The following is a 16248-nucleotide window of genomic DNA, read 5'->3' on the forward strand; positions in this document are numbered from 1 at the left end:
GGGGGCTCCGGGCAGGCGGGAATGGGGGCGTTAGGCAGTTGGTCAGCGGCTGGCGCCGGGAGGGGGCATGAGGGTGTAAACCCACGTTTCTGCTTTTTGTAAATCCAAGTTTCTCTGTTAGGGCGGGAAAGGCTACGAGGCGGGAGGGGAAGGGCTGCGCCCCCGCTGGCGTCTGCCTCTTGGTCAACTTCTCGCGCCCCCCAGTTGAAAATTTTGGGAGTTTTTCGTGTTTCTTCACGAAACCGCTTCCGGGGAGGAGGTCCCCGTGTGACGGGCGGGGTCAGGCAGAGAGCCAGGAGCGGGGTCAGCCCGCCGGCCGGGACCGGCAGCAGTGCCCCCGCAGCTCCTCGGCGAGGGGAACGGCGCCTTCATACAAAACACAGCGACGCTACCAGGATTAAATCTTGTTACAGATGATGGCCGGTGACGTAATTTTCTTGAAGGCCGTTGGGGAAAGGGTGGCGGGGTCCTGAGGGGCGGAGGAGGTGGGAGGGAGCGCCCCGCAGCCGGGCGGGAGGCGGCGGGTTGGAAGGCACCGCTTAACCTGCCGCGGAGCCCGCGCCCTCCTCGCCTTTCCCGTCGGCCACGGATAAAACAGTAAAAAAAAAAAAAAAAAAAAAAAAAAAAAAAAACAAAAACAAAAAACCAAAACCATTTACTTGACGTAAACCTGACTGAAGATCCCATATCTGTGCGCTGACTCAGGCGGGAGAAGTTTAGGCCCGGGTGCTTTGCTCACTGGACGCGAAAGGGGGGAGGCGGGAGCGGTTTGCCTGGGCAGAGCTGGTGCCCCGTGGCCGTGGGGAGGCCGTGGCGTGGCGGGACGGTGGCCTTCCTCCACGCCGGGCTGTTGCTGGCACCAGCAGTTAACGCTGTCCCGCATTGATACCCAGGCAGTCCCCACCCAGGACCCCGTTTTGCTGGATCGGTGGATGCGCAGGCACAACTGAGCGGTGGCCTTCGGCAGGTAAAGCGGCTGTAGCTACTTAGGTTTGCTGTTAACGACCAGAACAAAGCTTGGGAGATAGAATTCAGAGAGCTGCGAATGTGCGATTCCACCGATTGCAGCTTTAATTGTAGAATTCACAGCAGGTTGAATGTGAAAATAGTAAATAATAGTAGAAGAGCAGTTCCGCTTTTTAGATACACCAGTAAATTGTTCCTCTCCTCCATCTCTTGAAAAAAATCCCCAAGACTTCTCCAATGGAGGAAAATTTCTTTGCTAGTGGTTACTTCTTATGTATTGAACTTTTTCCACCAGAAAGGAGTTATCAGGAAGCCACATAAAATCTTTCTGACAGGGACTTCTTAACTAATCCAAACACTGTGTGTAAAGTTATGTTTCTTTAAAAGTAAGCTGTTAAGAAACGCAGCAGCAGAACCTCTGAGGCATAAGAATATTTCTGTAAAAGCCTGTGCCTTTTAAACAAAAGCTTGTTGGTTTACCAGGTGGAGGCAGAAAGAATTTCTTCTGTGTTCTTTTCTATCTGTTGCTCTTCAAACAACTAGGGATGGCTACAAAAGCTTGTGCCACGTTCATGGGGGGGGGGAGTCACTGAAAGGTGCTGATGTCTGTGACCCTCGAGCAATGCAAAATCACATGAGCTGTAATGGACTTACACTAGTTGTGATGTTAACGTATGGCTCCCAGGGTACTTATTGACATATCGATAATGTTGGTTACACAGAGATTGTAAACTGGGGCATGATGACTGTGTTTTAACTCATAGATACAGATTATCATTTAAGATCAGTACAGGGACTCTGTACAAGCTCTACTAACGCAGCAGTTGTGCTATAAAAATAAGAGGCTATTTTTTCCTTACCTCTGGGAAATACATTGCATCGCTTCTTATTAAAACATGCAGACTTTTATGTAGTATATGGGCCCATTTGCTTCTAATCTTTATACATTTTTTACTGTTCTTGAACTGTGTAAAACAGTTGAGGTTCTTTTAAAGGTGAGAGCTGCTGTGTGAGAGCTGCTGTGTGGAAATACATTCTGCCTTACTCATTTGTTATAGTCAAAAACTGGCCACTGTGGCACACATGACATAGGACGCGGAAAATCAGTCTCTTTCCTGTCTCTCCTGGTGATAGCAAACATTTGAGTTTTGGCTGGCCTGAGTCTAGGTTACCATTATTAATGAAAAAGCATCTCGAAGCCTCCAGTTCTCTTGCTGTAATGACTCTGCAGTTGAGTGGCTGGCACTGTAAAATAGCTTCTCTCAGGAAACAGATCTGACTTGGAGACACAAAGGGTACAGATTTTCATGTGAAATGGGGCACTATTTTCATATAGCCGCCTCTCTTAGAGTAGTTGCATTTTTAATGCTACAGTCAGAAGGCTATACCAACAGGGACTCCACTAGCCCTGGGCTGGCACTGAGCCTTGTGTGTGCGCTTCACTGATGTCCTGCCAGAGCTGGCTACTACTTGGCTGTGAAAATCCTGAAGATATTCCAGCTACTGGCTGCTGGTAGGTATGTGGCACAGGGCTTTTTTTCACAGGCAATTTAGAGGAACAGTTTTTGTCAGAATAGCAAGACTACAGAAGAAGTAGTGTTGACTGAGTTTTTGGCTCTTCAGAAATATTCTAGATTGGTCTTAAATCAGCTGCTTTAAGGGATAGTTGTTAATTAATTTGCTCCTTGTATTGCCTTTACTACTTCATCCTACACAATCTCCTTGGGGGGAGCCAGCACAATGACAAGTGAATTCCCTAGTTTACCCCAAATTTTTTTTAACTGTTCTCTAAGATCCTTCAGCCCCTTTATAGACAGCACTTATATTTAGTAAGACCTTGTTGTGATAAATGCTAACGCTACCGATAAACTAGTGTTCTTCACTGCCAGAGGACTTGTAGCACTGGAAGTTGAACAGGCATAGAAATTCTGTTAGAAGAAGAGTAAGGAGACCTTAGTGAAAAGAGGATGTGAGAAGGGCAGGGCCAGGAAAGATATAAATGTATATATGCTTGCACAATGCTGAGAATAGAGGGAAGTCAGAAGAACTGCTAAATAAAAGTGCCAGTGCCTTCATGCCAAGGCCATCAGCGCCACTGCAGCTTTTTGGCACTGATTAGACAAAACCTTGCTGTAAGCACCGATACTTTTACCGTACCTCTTACTATGACAAATTTCATTTCCCTTTTTCATTTCCCTCCTTACCCCTGGCCTGATGCCCATCGTGCTTCCTCTTTGTTATTCTCAGTTATGCAGGCTTATGATATACATCTCTTGCCAGACTTGCTGTTGCTTCTCACATCCCTTCAATCCCCGTTGACACTTCATTTGGCCAAGGCCCTGCCTTCTGTCTCTTCTTCGCCTTTACAATTGATGGGTGAGCACTCTGCTCTCTGGTTCTTTTTAATTCCTGGTACTCTGTCTTCTGGCTTCTTCACCTGACCAAAGTTGCTGTCCTCAAAATGGCTAACTGAATTTCTTTTTCAACATCATTGGCACCATCTTGAGTAAATGTTTTTATTTCATTTTTCCTCCCAGGAACAAGAAGGCCATTCTGTTCCCAGATAGGAAGTTTTTCCCCATAAGCATCTCTCCCATTGTCTCCCCATACTAGATTCCTGCTTCACCCAGGTATCATCTCTCTCGTCTCTCTCCATTCCTCCTTAGGTGTTCTGCTGTTTTAGGCTTGAAAAATCTTTCCTTTTCTCCCCATGTACATACCTTTCTATGCATAAACCTCAGTGTTAATGTTCATTTCTCTAAATAGATGTGTTCACAGACTGTTGCTATTAGAACAGGTGATCTCTCTTTATCATAACTTAGTGATGTTTTGCAAAGGATTGTAAGAGCCTCAAGGTGGATTTCGGGAAAATTATTTTATTCATTAGCCCTTTCAAAAATGGAACAGTTCCAGAATTGAGACAGTATTTCTCAACAGTGGATGTTTTTAGACCTTGGTCAGTGCACTGAGGTGTCTCACATTAATGTATGTCTCAGTCTTTTCTACCAGCGTCCCTCGGACTGATGCCACATCAGTCAGAAGAATTGCACTGGAACTGACTCCAGCATCTGGAATGCCCAAGATACGGCAGAGAGCACTATACGCACTCTAGCAAGCAAATGCTTTCAACGCATATTTATAAGCTGCATGAGGATGTACCTTTAAACATACCAGATGTGTAACCTAGCATTGTAAAACTAACAGATTCTTGTAAAAAGAGACTTACCACTTTGTAACCCTGTGGTCCCTCGCTGAAAAGACTAATGTTAAAGCACTGTGGAAGCTGGGACTCCTTCCAGAAAGAGAGGTGATGGGCTTGCAGATAAGTTGTAGACCTCATGGCCTCGTGTTTAAAAAACAATGAAAAAACCTCAATCCAACAACCCTGCCCCCGCAGCAAAACAGAAACACATGGACAGTGTGTTTCTCTAAGAGAACAAGCATGGTCTCATGCTGATCAGGACTTTTAGGTGCTGTTGAGCCTAGAACTGCTACTGTGGAAAGTTTTTGTGTTTACTGTAGTCTAAGTATGACCTGAAGTTTCTTCATACAGCCGATACACTTGGCTACAAACATGCATATACCTGCCTTGCTCTTAACTACATTTGGCAGGAAGTCTTTCAGCACTGTTTAAGGTGTTCAGCCGCTCATCTGATGTGACATTTTCTTAGTCTATGGGTGGTGGAAATTTCTGGGTTGTTCTTATTAAAAGAGACTGATGAAAATTACTGTTGTCTCCAGAACTGTGCTGTGATTTTTCTGCCTTAAAGTTAATATTGCCACAGAAAATATCACTGAGTACGTCATCGTGCACGGAATTCACATTGCCAGCTCTGACTTCCCTGCTTGGCATTTTTGCTCTTTCTCCTTTTCTCCCCTGATGCTTAGCCTCACTTTATATTCTTTTTTGATTGCTCTCTTGTTTTTCCACTCTCTTGCAGATCACCCTGTGTGAAAGGGAATGGGCTCTCTCCTGCAGCATACGTATGCACACCCCTTCTAGTAGCAACCAGGTTCTGTACTGACTTGGACTTAGTCAGATGCAGGGCAAGCACCTTTGAGACCTTATGATCTTTCCATGTTTTCCACGTTCTTGTCCTTTTGCTGTATTTCTTCTTTCTTTTCTTAATCCTGTTTGTAGATGGATCTGAAAGAGTGAAGAAAATACTTCTGTTTGCTTTGTACACATGACAGCACTTTGGTTCATTATTATGGTTTCCTGGATGTTTGTCTCAGTTCTTCTCACAAAGTAGGAAGAAAGAAAATGCATTAGGATAATGAGACCCTGGAATAACCAAAGAAAGTGGGGAATGTTGGGTAGATGCAGTATATTGAAAGAAAAGGGTTAATATTTTTATTGCATGTGTTTTAAGGTGACTCCATCTCTTTAACTAAAAGCTTGCAAAAGCTTTAGAGTAAATAATGTTTTCAACATTGTTTGGTCTTCATGATAGAGTTCATTTATGGAATGAGCTTTCTTGAACAAAGAGATGTGCCAGTGTGGCTTCTAGGAAACTGAGTGACTCAGAAATCAGCCACTTCATCTGGTGGGTCATGTGAATGGTGTAATGAAAGGTTGATTTGTCTGAGTAGATGCAGTCACTAACTCATGTGGTAAGAAAGTCAGATCACTTGGTTACATTCCCTTTGGTTGAAAGAGTTTTGGAGTTGGCTGTGGTCCAAAACTGTTGCGCTGGGGATTTATAGAATTTGCCTGGTCTCAGCCTTTGGAGGGCTCAACTCGTAATAAGTTAGGACATACTGGTCTCCTGAAATCAGAGAAGCTAAGCTGGTTTGTCCTGTGATTGTAAGTGTGGATAGGTAGTATCACTAAAATGCAGTAGTATAAACTGTGTCTTTCCCCAGTGTCAAGCAGGAGGAGCTACACTGATGCAGACTGCGTGGAAAACCCACAGAAATGAGTTTGTTCCAGTAGCAGGTCACCTAGAAGGATCTGTGAGCTGGCAGGGCTCAGTTACAGCTTGTCAGGGGAGTGCTGGGGAGCATTTGGAAACTTGGAAAGCTGGCACTGTAAACATCTTGGGAAATTGTGACAATTTTGTAGCAGCAGAGCTGGCACCTTTACAGAATTACTGAAGAAGGGCTTTGTGTTTTGTTCTTATTAATATGACTGATCAGAATTTAAGAACATTCTTCCAAATATCCCTTGACCTGCTGAAGCAACAGTACGTTTTACCTGTTACTGGAGGGTGCCAGTAATTTGTGTTAATCATGCAAATTCTCATTGTCAATGTGGAGGTGGTTCAGTTGAGATCTTGCAAAAAACCTGCTTTTTGCGTGGGAAAGCATATGTGCAAGGTTCCTACCTAAATAGTACTTAAATGAACTTACTGGTGAATTGTAATTACAATGTAACTTCATGCCTGCTATATGGTATATTAAATGCAATTAAAAAAAACCCCAAACCTTTAGTAATACAATAGAGAGCAGTCTGATCCTGATTCGTACTGCTTTATGCCTTGTAAAGAAAAATAAATAGAATGAAGAATAAATGAAAGAATAAAATTAATAGAAGAAAGAATAAATGGCCATCTAAAAAGAGCTCCCAAGAGCTGGTATAGTGATCTAGGGAGTACACAGCATATGTATTTGTAGACAGGGAGAGAACATTCATGCTAAAGAGTATGGTTTCTAAACGGCATCTCTTTAGCAATGAGAGAGTTTCCTGAGCCTGTGCTGAGTTCATGATCATATTATGTTTCTAGGTGTACATATGGGGGCTGAGGTCAGGCATTCAAGCCTAAGTGTTTGCACAGGCTTTAAATTGGTGTCTTCATTACAAGGTGCATTGTGTGCAATCTCTTGCTTTTATGAAGATGGAGGTGGGTAGGATGCCCAACGCAGTAATGAATGTGAATTTTCATGCTGTCTTCCAGGCCTAGTTCATCATATGGGGAAAGAATCTGTGGATTCAGTTGTTCTGTGCAATTCCTGCTCAAGGAGAGGTCCAGATTTTTTGTGTGAACCACTAGAGATGGGATCTTGTATATTTACAATTACTTAGTTCAGTCCTTTCTGTAACTTATTTTTCAAATTTTGAAAAACTGTCTTTTTAACTTTTATGGTTACTCACCTGAATTTGATAAGATTAACCAAATTAAACCAATGCAATGCTACTTTTGCTGTTTTACATGCAGTCTGAACCAGTCACTTTAGGAGGTGTGAAGTGCTGTGTGCCCTTAAGTGGTGTATTAGCTCTGAAATCTACAGCAGCATTTTCACTCTTAGCATCATTTTACTCTTGGCTATCTTAACAGAAACATCTGATCAGTGGTTTTCCCACAGTCTCCCTACTGCCTCCCAAGCCTGGTGCCCTGAAGCTAAATGCTTTTTCCTAGTTTAGCTAAAACTGTCTCAGAGTTCACAAGGCCTGGCTTACAGGAACAGTTATCATACTGGCAACACTTTATACAGGGTCTGTTGTAACGAAGAAAAAGCAAAGTGAATTGCTACTATAAATTAACTCCTACAAAATTAATTGCTATGAAAGATCATTTTATTCCATTTATTTCCTTGTCCAGATATGTTTGGACAGATGCCCTGCTTTGTCTATTGAAACATGAAAAGCTAATAAAAAACATTAATTATGCACTAAGAACAGGCAGTTAATAAAGCAGATGCCAGAGGTGGTGTTTGAGGCAAGCTACAGTAAAGTAGATATTAGAGGGGAGACTGCCTGCAGTAGGTAATTTTTTTCCAAAACCAGAACAAATAACTGGAAGTACCTGAGGAAGAAATTAGAAATTTTTCTTAATGAAGTTGGCCATGATATTACGCAGAGGTTGAAAGTATTCTTGAGGATGTATCTGCATAGGATAAGGTTTTAAATTGAGGTTCTATACAATTACTTTTTACAGGCTTGGTAATGTGGAGGAGAGATTACCTGTTTCCCCAAAGTTAACTCCAAGGTGATTTCTCACTGCAAATGGACAATTTGTCAAAGATGAGGCTAGGCGGAGCACCTTCTTGCTATCTCAACTATGGAAGGCCAACTTTCTACTAACTTGGAGACTTCTGTGAAAAAACCTCCAGGAGCAAGTCCTCCATCCTTCATTGCCTTGTTGAAGGTATACCGAGAACTTCTGGTCAGTAGAATCCGAAACACACAATGTTTGATTGACAACTTGATTAAGAATGACTACTTCTCCACTGAAGACGCAGAGATTGTTGTCCAATTTCCAACTCAAGCAGATAAGGTATTCTTTTTATTTCACTAGCCAGCATAAGCTTTTTGTTGCTTACCATTTACTGTGGGGTTTTATGGGTTTAGCTGGCAATTTTATGTCTAATGGCTTTTCTAGTCCTTGATATTTTTGAGTTTCCACACCCCGTTCCTTCTGGACAAGTGTCTCCAGCACATCTCTCTCCAGCATGGCTGGCACTGCTTGTAACGCCTCTTGGCAGCTGTAAGGACAAGCAGGGTGATAATTACTGTTCTGTCTCCCCAGCTGCAGCTTTGCCCTCTGATAAGGCAATGACCACAGTGGCTGTTAGAGTTCAGCTTGCTACACGCAAGTCTTCATTACTGTGCAGAGTATTGCAAAGAAAATCTACTTCAGGATGCTGTGGGACAGATCATCCTGCTTTAGAGGAGGAGAGACAGAAATGAAATATTATTGTAGAAGTTAATGATTGTGTGTTGTCCATGTGCACACCTTCTCTTCTCTTCAAAGAGCTATGTATATTGTAAATGTTTGTATGGAAAATTCCTATATCCTGACACATTTGGAGTTTTGATTCCCCTCTGGACATCAGTAGCAAAAATTATTTCCTGGTCTTTTGATAGGAGAAAATTATCACAAGTACACAGTTGCTCTTTCCATTATGACTTAAAACAGACTCCTGATCGAGACCTTGGACTTCACTAACAGTGCAGATTTTCATAAAATGGTAATTCTTGCTGGCAAGTTGAAATGCTAACACAGGGCTTACTCTGTGCTGAATAAATGCACGCTGTATGATCATTTCCATTTCTTATTGTTCAGCATAATATACACGATTGTTATAACAAAGCTGAGGGGGAGGCAGTGCATCAAGACTCTAAGCAGAGACAGAGAGCAGGCCACAATGGCAAGTGAAGTGGACTCTGTGGGAGCTTCTCTGGAAGGCATAAAATTGCTTTTTAGAGCATACAAATTGTCAAAAAATACCATGCTTTTGCTGTGCTGTATGTACCTCACCCTGCTTTAAGCTTACAAGAGACCACAGTCTCCAGAAACCTTTGCCTGGTTTAGAACTGGATTCTTCATTCATTTCCAGCAAGAAGAGGATTCAGACATTCAAAATGGGCCTCCAAATGATTGTTCTGTCCTGCAGAGAGTTTTGTACTAGGGTTGCCCTGTAGTGGTTGCACAGAGATCAGATTCTGCCTTGCCTTTAGAGGTGACGCTTAGCCCTGAACTGCTCTGGCCACTGCCTGGTAGCCATTAGTTTTAGTAACAGTCGTAGGCAACGAGTCCATTGTACAGAGCACCTGCAGAATTGAGTTGCTGTGTTAAAGGGAAGAGTTGTAGGTTTTTGGATCTGCATTAAGATCCAGAGAAAGATTCTGCATACCCCGCTCTGGATCTGGCTGGATCATGAGGTCAGTCTAAACGTGACTGGAATGTTTACAAACCAGAGGGGGAATTTAGGGCACTGAGAAACCACCCCTTTCTTTTTTATTTTAACTACAAATTCAGACCTTAACTTGCAGAGCCAACTTCCTTGCAACATCCAAATACAAAGTCAATTTTGTGATGGTTCAAATTCAGAGCTAGATTTTGAATTCAAGTTTTTGGAAGCACCGGTTTTGATTTTGGTGCCCTGTTCCAGTCCAAAAAGGATCCGAAAGCAGTCTACAAGTGTAACTGTGATAAAATGCTGTGCATCAGTGATCTTTCACATCGTGTTTTTTCAGGTTCGCAAAATTCTAGACTTGGTTCAGAGCAAGGGAGAAGAAGTCTCAGAATATTTCATCCATGTCCTGCAGAAAGTCACTGATGCTTACTATGAACTTCAGCCTTGGCTGGATGAAATAGGTTACGAGCCTTCAGAGAATATTTGTAATAAACCTGTGGTAAATACAGATCCAGGTAAGGTCATGCATCTATATCCCTTCCCTTAGAATGACCCTGCTATGTAGGAAGCTCTAACCAGGTGATGTGGAAGTAATGTGGGAGTAATGATGTGGGAGTCCAGGCAGGCACAGCCAGGGAAAATAAATGTGCGTGTGTTGTGCTTGCTAGCAGTGGTAGCCAGATAATTAAAAGGCACACTGTATAACAAGAGTCATGTTGATATATTACATCCTGGTTTGCTAACGTCAAGCCCTTTCTGCCTTTGTTTGTGGATATGTAGCATAATGGCATAACCACCTTGTGCCAGCAGTAGTATTTTCTAGGCCTCTGCTACAATTTATTAGCAACACTGTGATGTTTTGGCAATGGAATAGCCAGTATTTCATGATGAGGACAGTCAAGCAATGAGGCAGGTTGCCCAGAGAGGCTGTGCAGTCTCCATACTTGGAGGTTTTCAAGATCCAACTAGATAAAGCCCTGAGTAACCTCATCTGATCTCATAAATGACCCTGTTCCAAGAAGGAGGTTGGGCTAGAGACCTTCTGAAGTCCTTTCCAATCTGAATTATTCTATGACCCTAAATGATGAGTTATACCAAAAGTCAGAGTTGAAGTATTGCAGAAACAAGTGTTTTCCTCTTGAGAGGTTTTTTCATACCATATAAATACAAGAATTACTTAGCCCCATCTGAAGCAAAGTTTCTATTGCAACAAAAACACATGCCAACATTGCACAATAACTGACACTTACTTTTTTTTTTTTTTGGTCACCTTAAAAAAATGTTTTGAGGTGCCTGGCACCCAGTTTCTAAAACACATGCCTTCTATTTACAATAATAAAAATTACCAACCAAGTTGGGAAAGAATAACCACCTACCTGATAGAAAATTGCAGGTAGAATATAAATATAGTGAAAAGGCAGATGCCAAAGCTAATCAGTGGCCACCAATCCCTACCTTTCCAGAGAGTAAAATAGCCTTTAGCAAAAGTTCAGGGCCTTGGCTTTGAGTCTCAGCTGAAAGATAGCAGCCGCTTAAAGCAATGCAGTGTCAGTAGTGCCTTTCAGGAAATGGTGGCTCACACATTACCTCTTTCATTAGCATCTGAATTTCCCAGGAGAGTGATGATGGCAACACAAATAAATAGAAGTAATCAGCCAAAAAAACAATTTTACATAAGAGGTTTTTTTAGTTTATTACCCCCTCCCGAAGTGGTGGGTCGTTGTATACATAGGCTTTTTAGTAATAGACTTTTTAATAATGGTACACTGTCTTTTTAGTTAGCAGGTATTGCCAGAAACTCAGATATGAACTGGGACGGGACTCCAAGTTTGTTATGTCATATGCTCAGAGGGAAGAGATGCTGCTTGAAGAAATCTACTCTAACAGTATTATGGAGCTGGTCAGTTTTACCAATGAGAGTCTAGGCAAAGTGTGTCAATTAGAAGACCTTTTTGATGATGCAGTTGGGCTAATTAATGAAGATGGAGAGACTATTTATGTCTATGGTGATGCAGGAATTGGAAAATCCATCTTGCTGCAAAAGATACAAAGCCTTTGGGCCAGAAAAGAATTGGACATAGGGGCCAAATTTTTCTTCCATTTCCGATGTAGGATGTTTAGTTGCTTTAAGGAAGATGAAGCTATATGTTTGAAAGACCTAATCTTCAAACATAATTGCTACCCAGACCAGGACCCCACCGAGGTGTTCCATCACATCTTGCAATTCCCTCATACAGTCCTTTTCACATTTGATGGCTTTGATGAGATCTATTCCAACTTTGATCTCAGTAGTGTTCCTGAGATGTGTTCACCCAATGAACCCATCCACCCCCTGGTGCTGCTGGTAAGCCTTCTCAGAGGAAAGCTTCTTAAGGGATCCAAGAAAATTCTTACAGCGAGGACAGGAACTGAGATCCAAAGAAACATCATTAGAAAGAAAGTGTTGCTCCGTGGTTTCTCCAGCAATAATCTGAAGGAATACACTTCCACGTTTTTCAAAGATGAGGGGCAACGAACACTGGTATTGAACCAGTTGGAAGCTAACCCCAATCTTTGCAGTTTGTGTTCAGTGCCTTTATTTTGTTGGATTATCTTTAAATGCTATGAACACTTCCATTCCATGTTTGACAGCCACGAGCTTCCAGACTGTTCTGTTACATTGACAGATGTATTTCTGCTCATGGTTGAAGTCCATCTCAACCGATCTCTGAAAACAAGTTTGCTGAAGAACAACACCAGGAGCCAGGCAGAGATATTCAAATCAAGAAAGGAAACTCTTCTAGCTTTGGGTAAAATGGCATACAAAGGGATGGAGAACTCTTTCTTCATATTCGAGCAGGAGGAGGTCTCATCAGCGAACATCTCTGAAGAAGATTTGCAATTGGGCTTTCTCAGGACAGCTAAAGTTTACAGTGGCTGTGACAGTCAGTCCACTTACGAGTTCTTGCACTTAACCCTTCAGTCTTTTTTCACAGCTTTGTTCCTGGTTATGGAAGAGAAAGTGGGTTCCAAGGAGTTACTTAAGTTTTTCGATGAATGTTCTTCTGCTGAGACTGCCCAGCCTACTTGCCTTCGTATTCCTTGGTTGAAGAAACAACTATCAGGGAAGGATCCTTTTCAAAATAATGAACACTTCCATTTTACCAACCTGTTTCTTTGTGGCCTGCTTTCTAGATCCAAGCAGAAGCTCTTCAGACATTTAGTTTTGCCTGCAGTCATTAAGAGGAAGAGAAAGACACTCATCACATACCTTGGGCAGAGCATGAAATCCCACCTGAAAGGCGTAACTCGGTCCAGGCTTCCAAACTACAATCAGCTCCAGGTCCAGCCCAATTTTGTTTGGATGCTGAGGTGCCTTTATGAGACTCAGAGCGAGAAAGTGGGGAAGTTGGCTGCCAAACACATGCGTGCCAATTACATCAAGCTCACGTACTGCAATGCCTACTCTGCTGACTGCAGTGCTATTTCCTTTGTTTTGCATCACTTTCAAAAGCGCCTGGCTCTGGATTTGGACAACAACAACATCAATGACTATGGAGTAAAACAGCTGCTACCTTGTTTCAGCAAGCTTGCGGTGATCAGGTAGGAGTCTGTGCAAGCAGGTCCTTCATTGTCCTTGGTTTATTCCACAAACTGCTGGGCTGGTAGAATTGATATTGGAAATGGACAAAGATGAGGATTCTTACTGCTACTGGAAATTAGTTTCAGATCTTTCTTTCAGCTAGTCACAAGAGCAGGGACAAGTTGTGGATTTGGAAACCCAAATTTAAAAGGTGATAAATCCTTAGAAGCCAGGACTCCTTGAACCTTCAGGTTTAGTTAGCTCTGTCTCAAACTGTTTTGTCTCGGAAGAGGATTTTTGTGGTAGAAGGTGCTTAAGGGAAAAGAAAGGAAACAGAAGTGATTCCTCCATTATCTGAAGATTGCCTGAGCCTATCTGCCCTTGGTCATACAGGGTAACAGAGTATCTACTATTCACAATAACCCTTGACTAAAAGCTCTGAATTTCTTGCTTTTACATCCTGCCAGTATGTCTGGCTTTCACGGAACAAAAGCTAACATGTAATATTCCATGAAAGGATGTAGTTGAAGTCTTTAGATGCGGTGTTTCCCTGAGGTGATGTGGAGGGGGAGGGTGTGCCTTGATGTGATCAGGGAGTACTAACTCCACCTCTAACATCACAGGCCAGATTGCTCCACCTCCAGTCCTCTGAGATAGTGCCATGTAGGTATACCTTGTTTGTCCAAACATTTAGGTGCAGAAAACCAGGAACTTCAAATATATCTTTTTTTAAAGCTCCTTCAGCCTCATGAGAATTTCTTTTAAAAAATGGATTTATTCCTCCTGGTTGTCTGTGCCCTGCCTTGTTTTCCTCTAGGACTAAATCAAAGCAAGTGGCACTTGTTTTTTCTAGTTAGTTGGAAATCAGCTGACCTCCCAAGAGAAATCAATAAGGAAACTTGGGGGAAAAATGCATAAGTGTGTAAGACAAAACAAGAAAAGGACAGACTTTCATTCTTTGTCCCTATCATATGATCATGCCATACACAGTGTGATCTTCACACTATCCCCAGCACCAAACTAGTCTGTTAGGTTGCCTTTTTGTCTTTATGGCTCTTCTGATGTTAGGACTTTGATTTCTAATGACCAGGTCCTGCAGGTCAGAAAATGTTGTTTCTAACAGCTTAACCATCCCTTTCAAAGAAGCAGGCTGTTCTTATCTGTAGAAACCTGATTTCTCTGATTTCTCCTGTGTTCTAGTGCATTCCAAAGTAACCAAGTTACTAACTGGCAGAAGCCAGGGAGGCTGTTGGTGATAAGGGACTCTCAGCAGTGAGTGTTTAGCTTCAGAGTTTGTGTAGAAACTACAGCTGATCAAAATGGTTTCATGGGGACAGCTTTACCCTGAAAATGTGATTCATCAGAACTGGAATGCTTCATGGGAACCTGTACATTTAGGCAAGGAGAAAAAGCTTGAGAAATTAAAAACCAAACCAAAACAAAACAAACCCCCAAGCAACTGTGGAAAGAAGTATTTTTATTCTGTGAATGACTGACATTGATTTGTTTTGTGTCTAGCTGAGACAATTAAATTAGAAACATCTAGCACACCCATGGGACTGCAGTTCTGTTTCCTGGCCAGGGCTTTTCACAGCCTTTATTCAGTGGGGCCCGAATGTGTTGTGACTTTCAAGATGCCTGGCTTTCACTAGGTACTCAAGAGAGAAGGTTGCAAGAAGAGTAGTTTGAAAAGCTTGCTTTGCTAGGGTGTCAAGCAGAATTTCTTCCTGCAATCGCAGTAAGCACGGGAGGAGGATGAGGTGTTTGTGCCTGGTTTCTGACTTACAACATTTTATTGTTTTCAGTTCTATGGACAGCTTCCAGATCATTACCTTGGAGATTTGGGGCTTTTTGTTTTCTGTTGTTTTTGAAGTGAGCTGTATGAAACTGAGCTCACATTTCCCTTAATGGATTTCAATATGTGGCATAAAGACCTGTTAAAATATCAGAGGAAAACGCATAGACCTCCAGTAATTCGTTAACTCACGGGTGATGAACACTTGTAATCTGTACCAATGCAAACTTTATTTTCTTTCCCTTCATTCCAGGCTCAGTGTAAATCAAGTCACAGATCACGGAGTAAGGATCTTGTATGAAGAGCTCTCCAAGTATCAAATAGTGACTTTCTTGGGGTATGTACCCATTGGGAACAAAATACTAGATACTGATACTAGAAAATAAAACTGCAATGCTGACAGTACTGACACAGCAAAGGTGGGGTGGAAAGCACACTTACCTCATTTACTGAACACAAGCAAAGTAGCATTTTGTGTCAGGAATGATTCAGCTGCTGTCCTGTAACAGTCCACTGGTAAAAGAACCACAGCTTCCTCACCCATTGCCCTGCCTCACAGGGCAGTGACATCAAACACTTCTATAACACAGTGCAGGCCACTGTCAGGTTACTGAACTGTGTGGGCACTGTAGTTTTATACCTAAAGCTTTCTGCTAGCTGTGGAGCAGGGGGAGAGAGAGCACGAGCAAGAGAGTGTGCGCTTTATAGCTAGAGCCTCCTGTTTTCTCTGCTGTAAGCTGATTTATTTCAACTATGCAAAGCAGATACAGCTTGGTGCAGAATAGTATCAGAAACACACAGTTTCAAATGTCATGTCCATGATACCAATTTCTTTAAGACCTTAATTAGTTCTTAATCAAGTTGAAGCTGGAAGGCATGTTAGCTCTGACTTCCTGCTCTTGGTTAAGTAGCTACATAAAAATTACTTTTTGGGAAGTGAACATGAATACCAAGAATCACCTCCTTCATCCAGTGCCCTAATGTAAGTACATCTGCTCAGGTATCTGATCTTCAGTAATATTTGCAAGGGGATTTTATGACTTTTAAAAGACCGAAAAGATGTTCTTTTGGTGTTACCTGACTTCTGTTCTGGCAATATTATTTCTGTACTAACACAGGAATAAAGGGAAGCTTTGTTTGCTTGGCGAGACTGTTTATTAAAAAAATCATATCAATATTTTCCCATGATTTAAAGTCTGATCTCCTTGTATTTTATATCTAGCCCTTCACCATATGAATTGTATATCAAAGCAGAAATATTGTAAAAGCAACTGTGAATGTGTACAAAGCCATACAAAAAAAGATGGATGCTATGCATTATAAAACATTCAGGTTGTAAATATTA

At 42.1% G+C, this 16248-nt stretch overlaps 1 protein-coding gene across 4 annotated transcripts in view; it reads left to right on the plus strand.

Moving 5' to 3' along the window:
• Positions 1-309: 309 nt before the first annotated feature.
• The window catches only part of NOD1 (nucleotide binding oligomerization domain containing 1), a 26896-nt gene continuing 10957 nt past the window's right edge, over positions 310-16248 (plus strand). For 2 of the 4 annotated variants that reach the window (XM_009640170.2, XM_035895720.1), the window contains exons 1-5: positions 310-423; positions 7845-8183; positions 9887-10061; positions 11325-13128; positions 15157-15242. In XM_009640170.2, the coding sequence (XP_009638465.1) occupies positions 7968-8183; positions 9887-10061; positions 11325-13128; positions 15157-15242 (2281 nt within the window). In that variant the 5' untranslated portion in view covers positions 310-423; positions 7845-7967. Of the gene's footprint in view, positions 424-901; positions 968-7844; positions 8184-9886; positions 10062-11324; positions 13129-15156; positions 15243-16248 lie in introns of those variants that run through there. The other 2 variants (XM_035895719.1, XM_035895721.1) reach the window with 2 other exon arrangements.

Source organism: Egretta garzetta, unplaced genomic scaffold (genome assembly GCF_000687185.1).
Source record: "Egretta garzetta isolate BGI_Z169 unplaced genomic scaffold, ASM68718v1 scaffold96, whole genome shotgun sequence".
Lineage (NCBI taxonomy): Eukaryota > Metazoa > Chordata > Aves > Pelecaniformes > Ardeidae > Egretta > Egretta garzetta.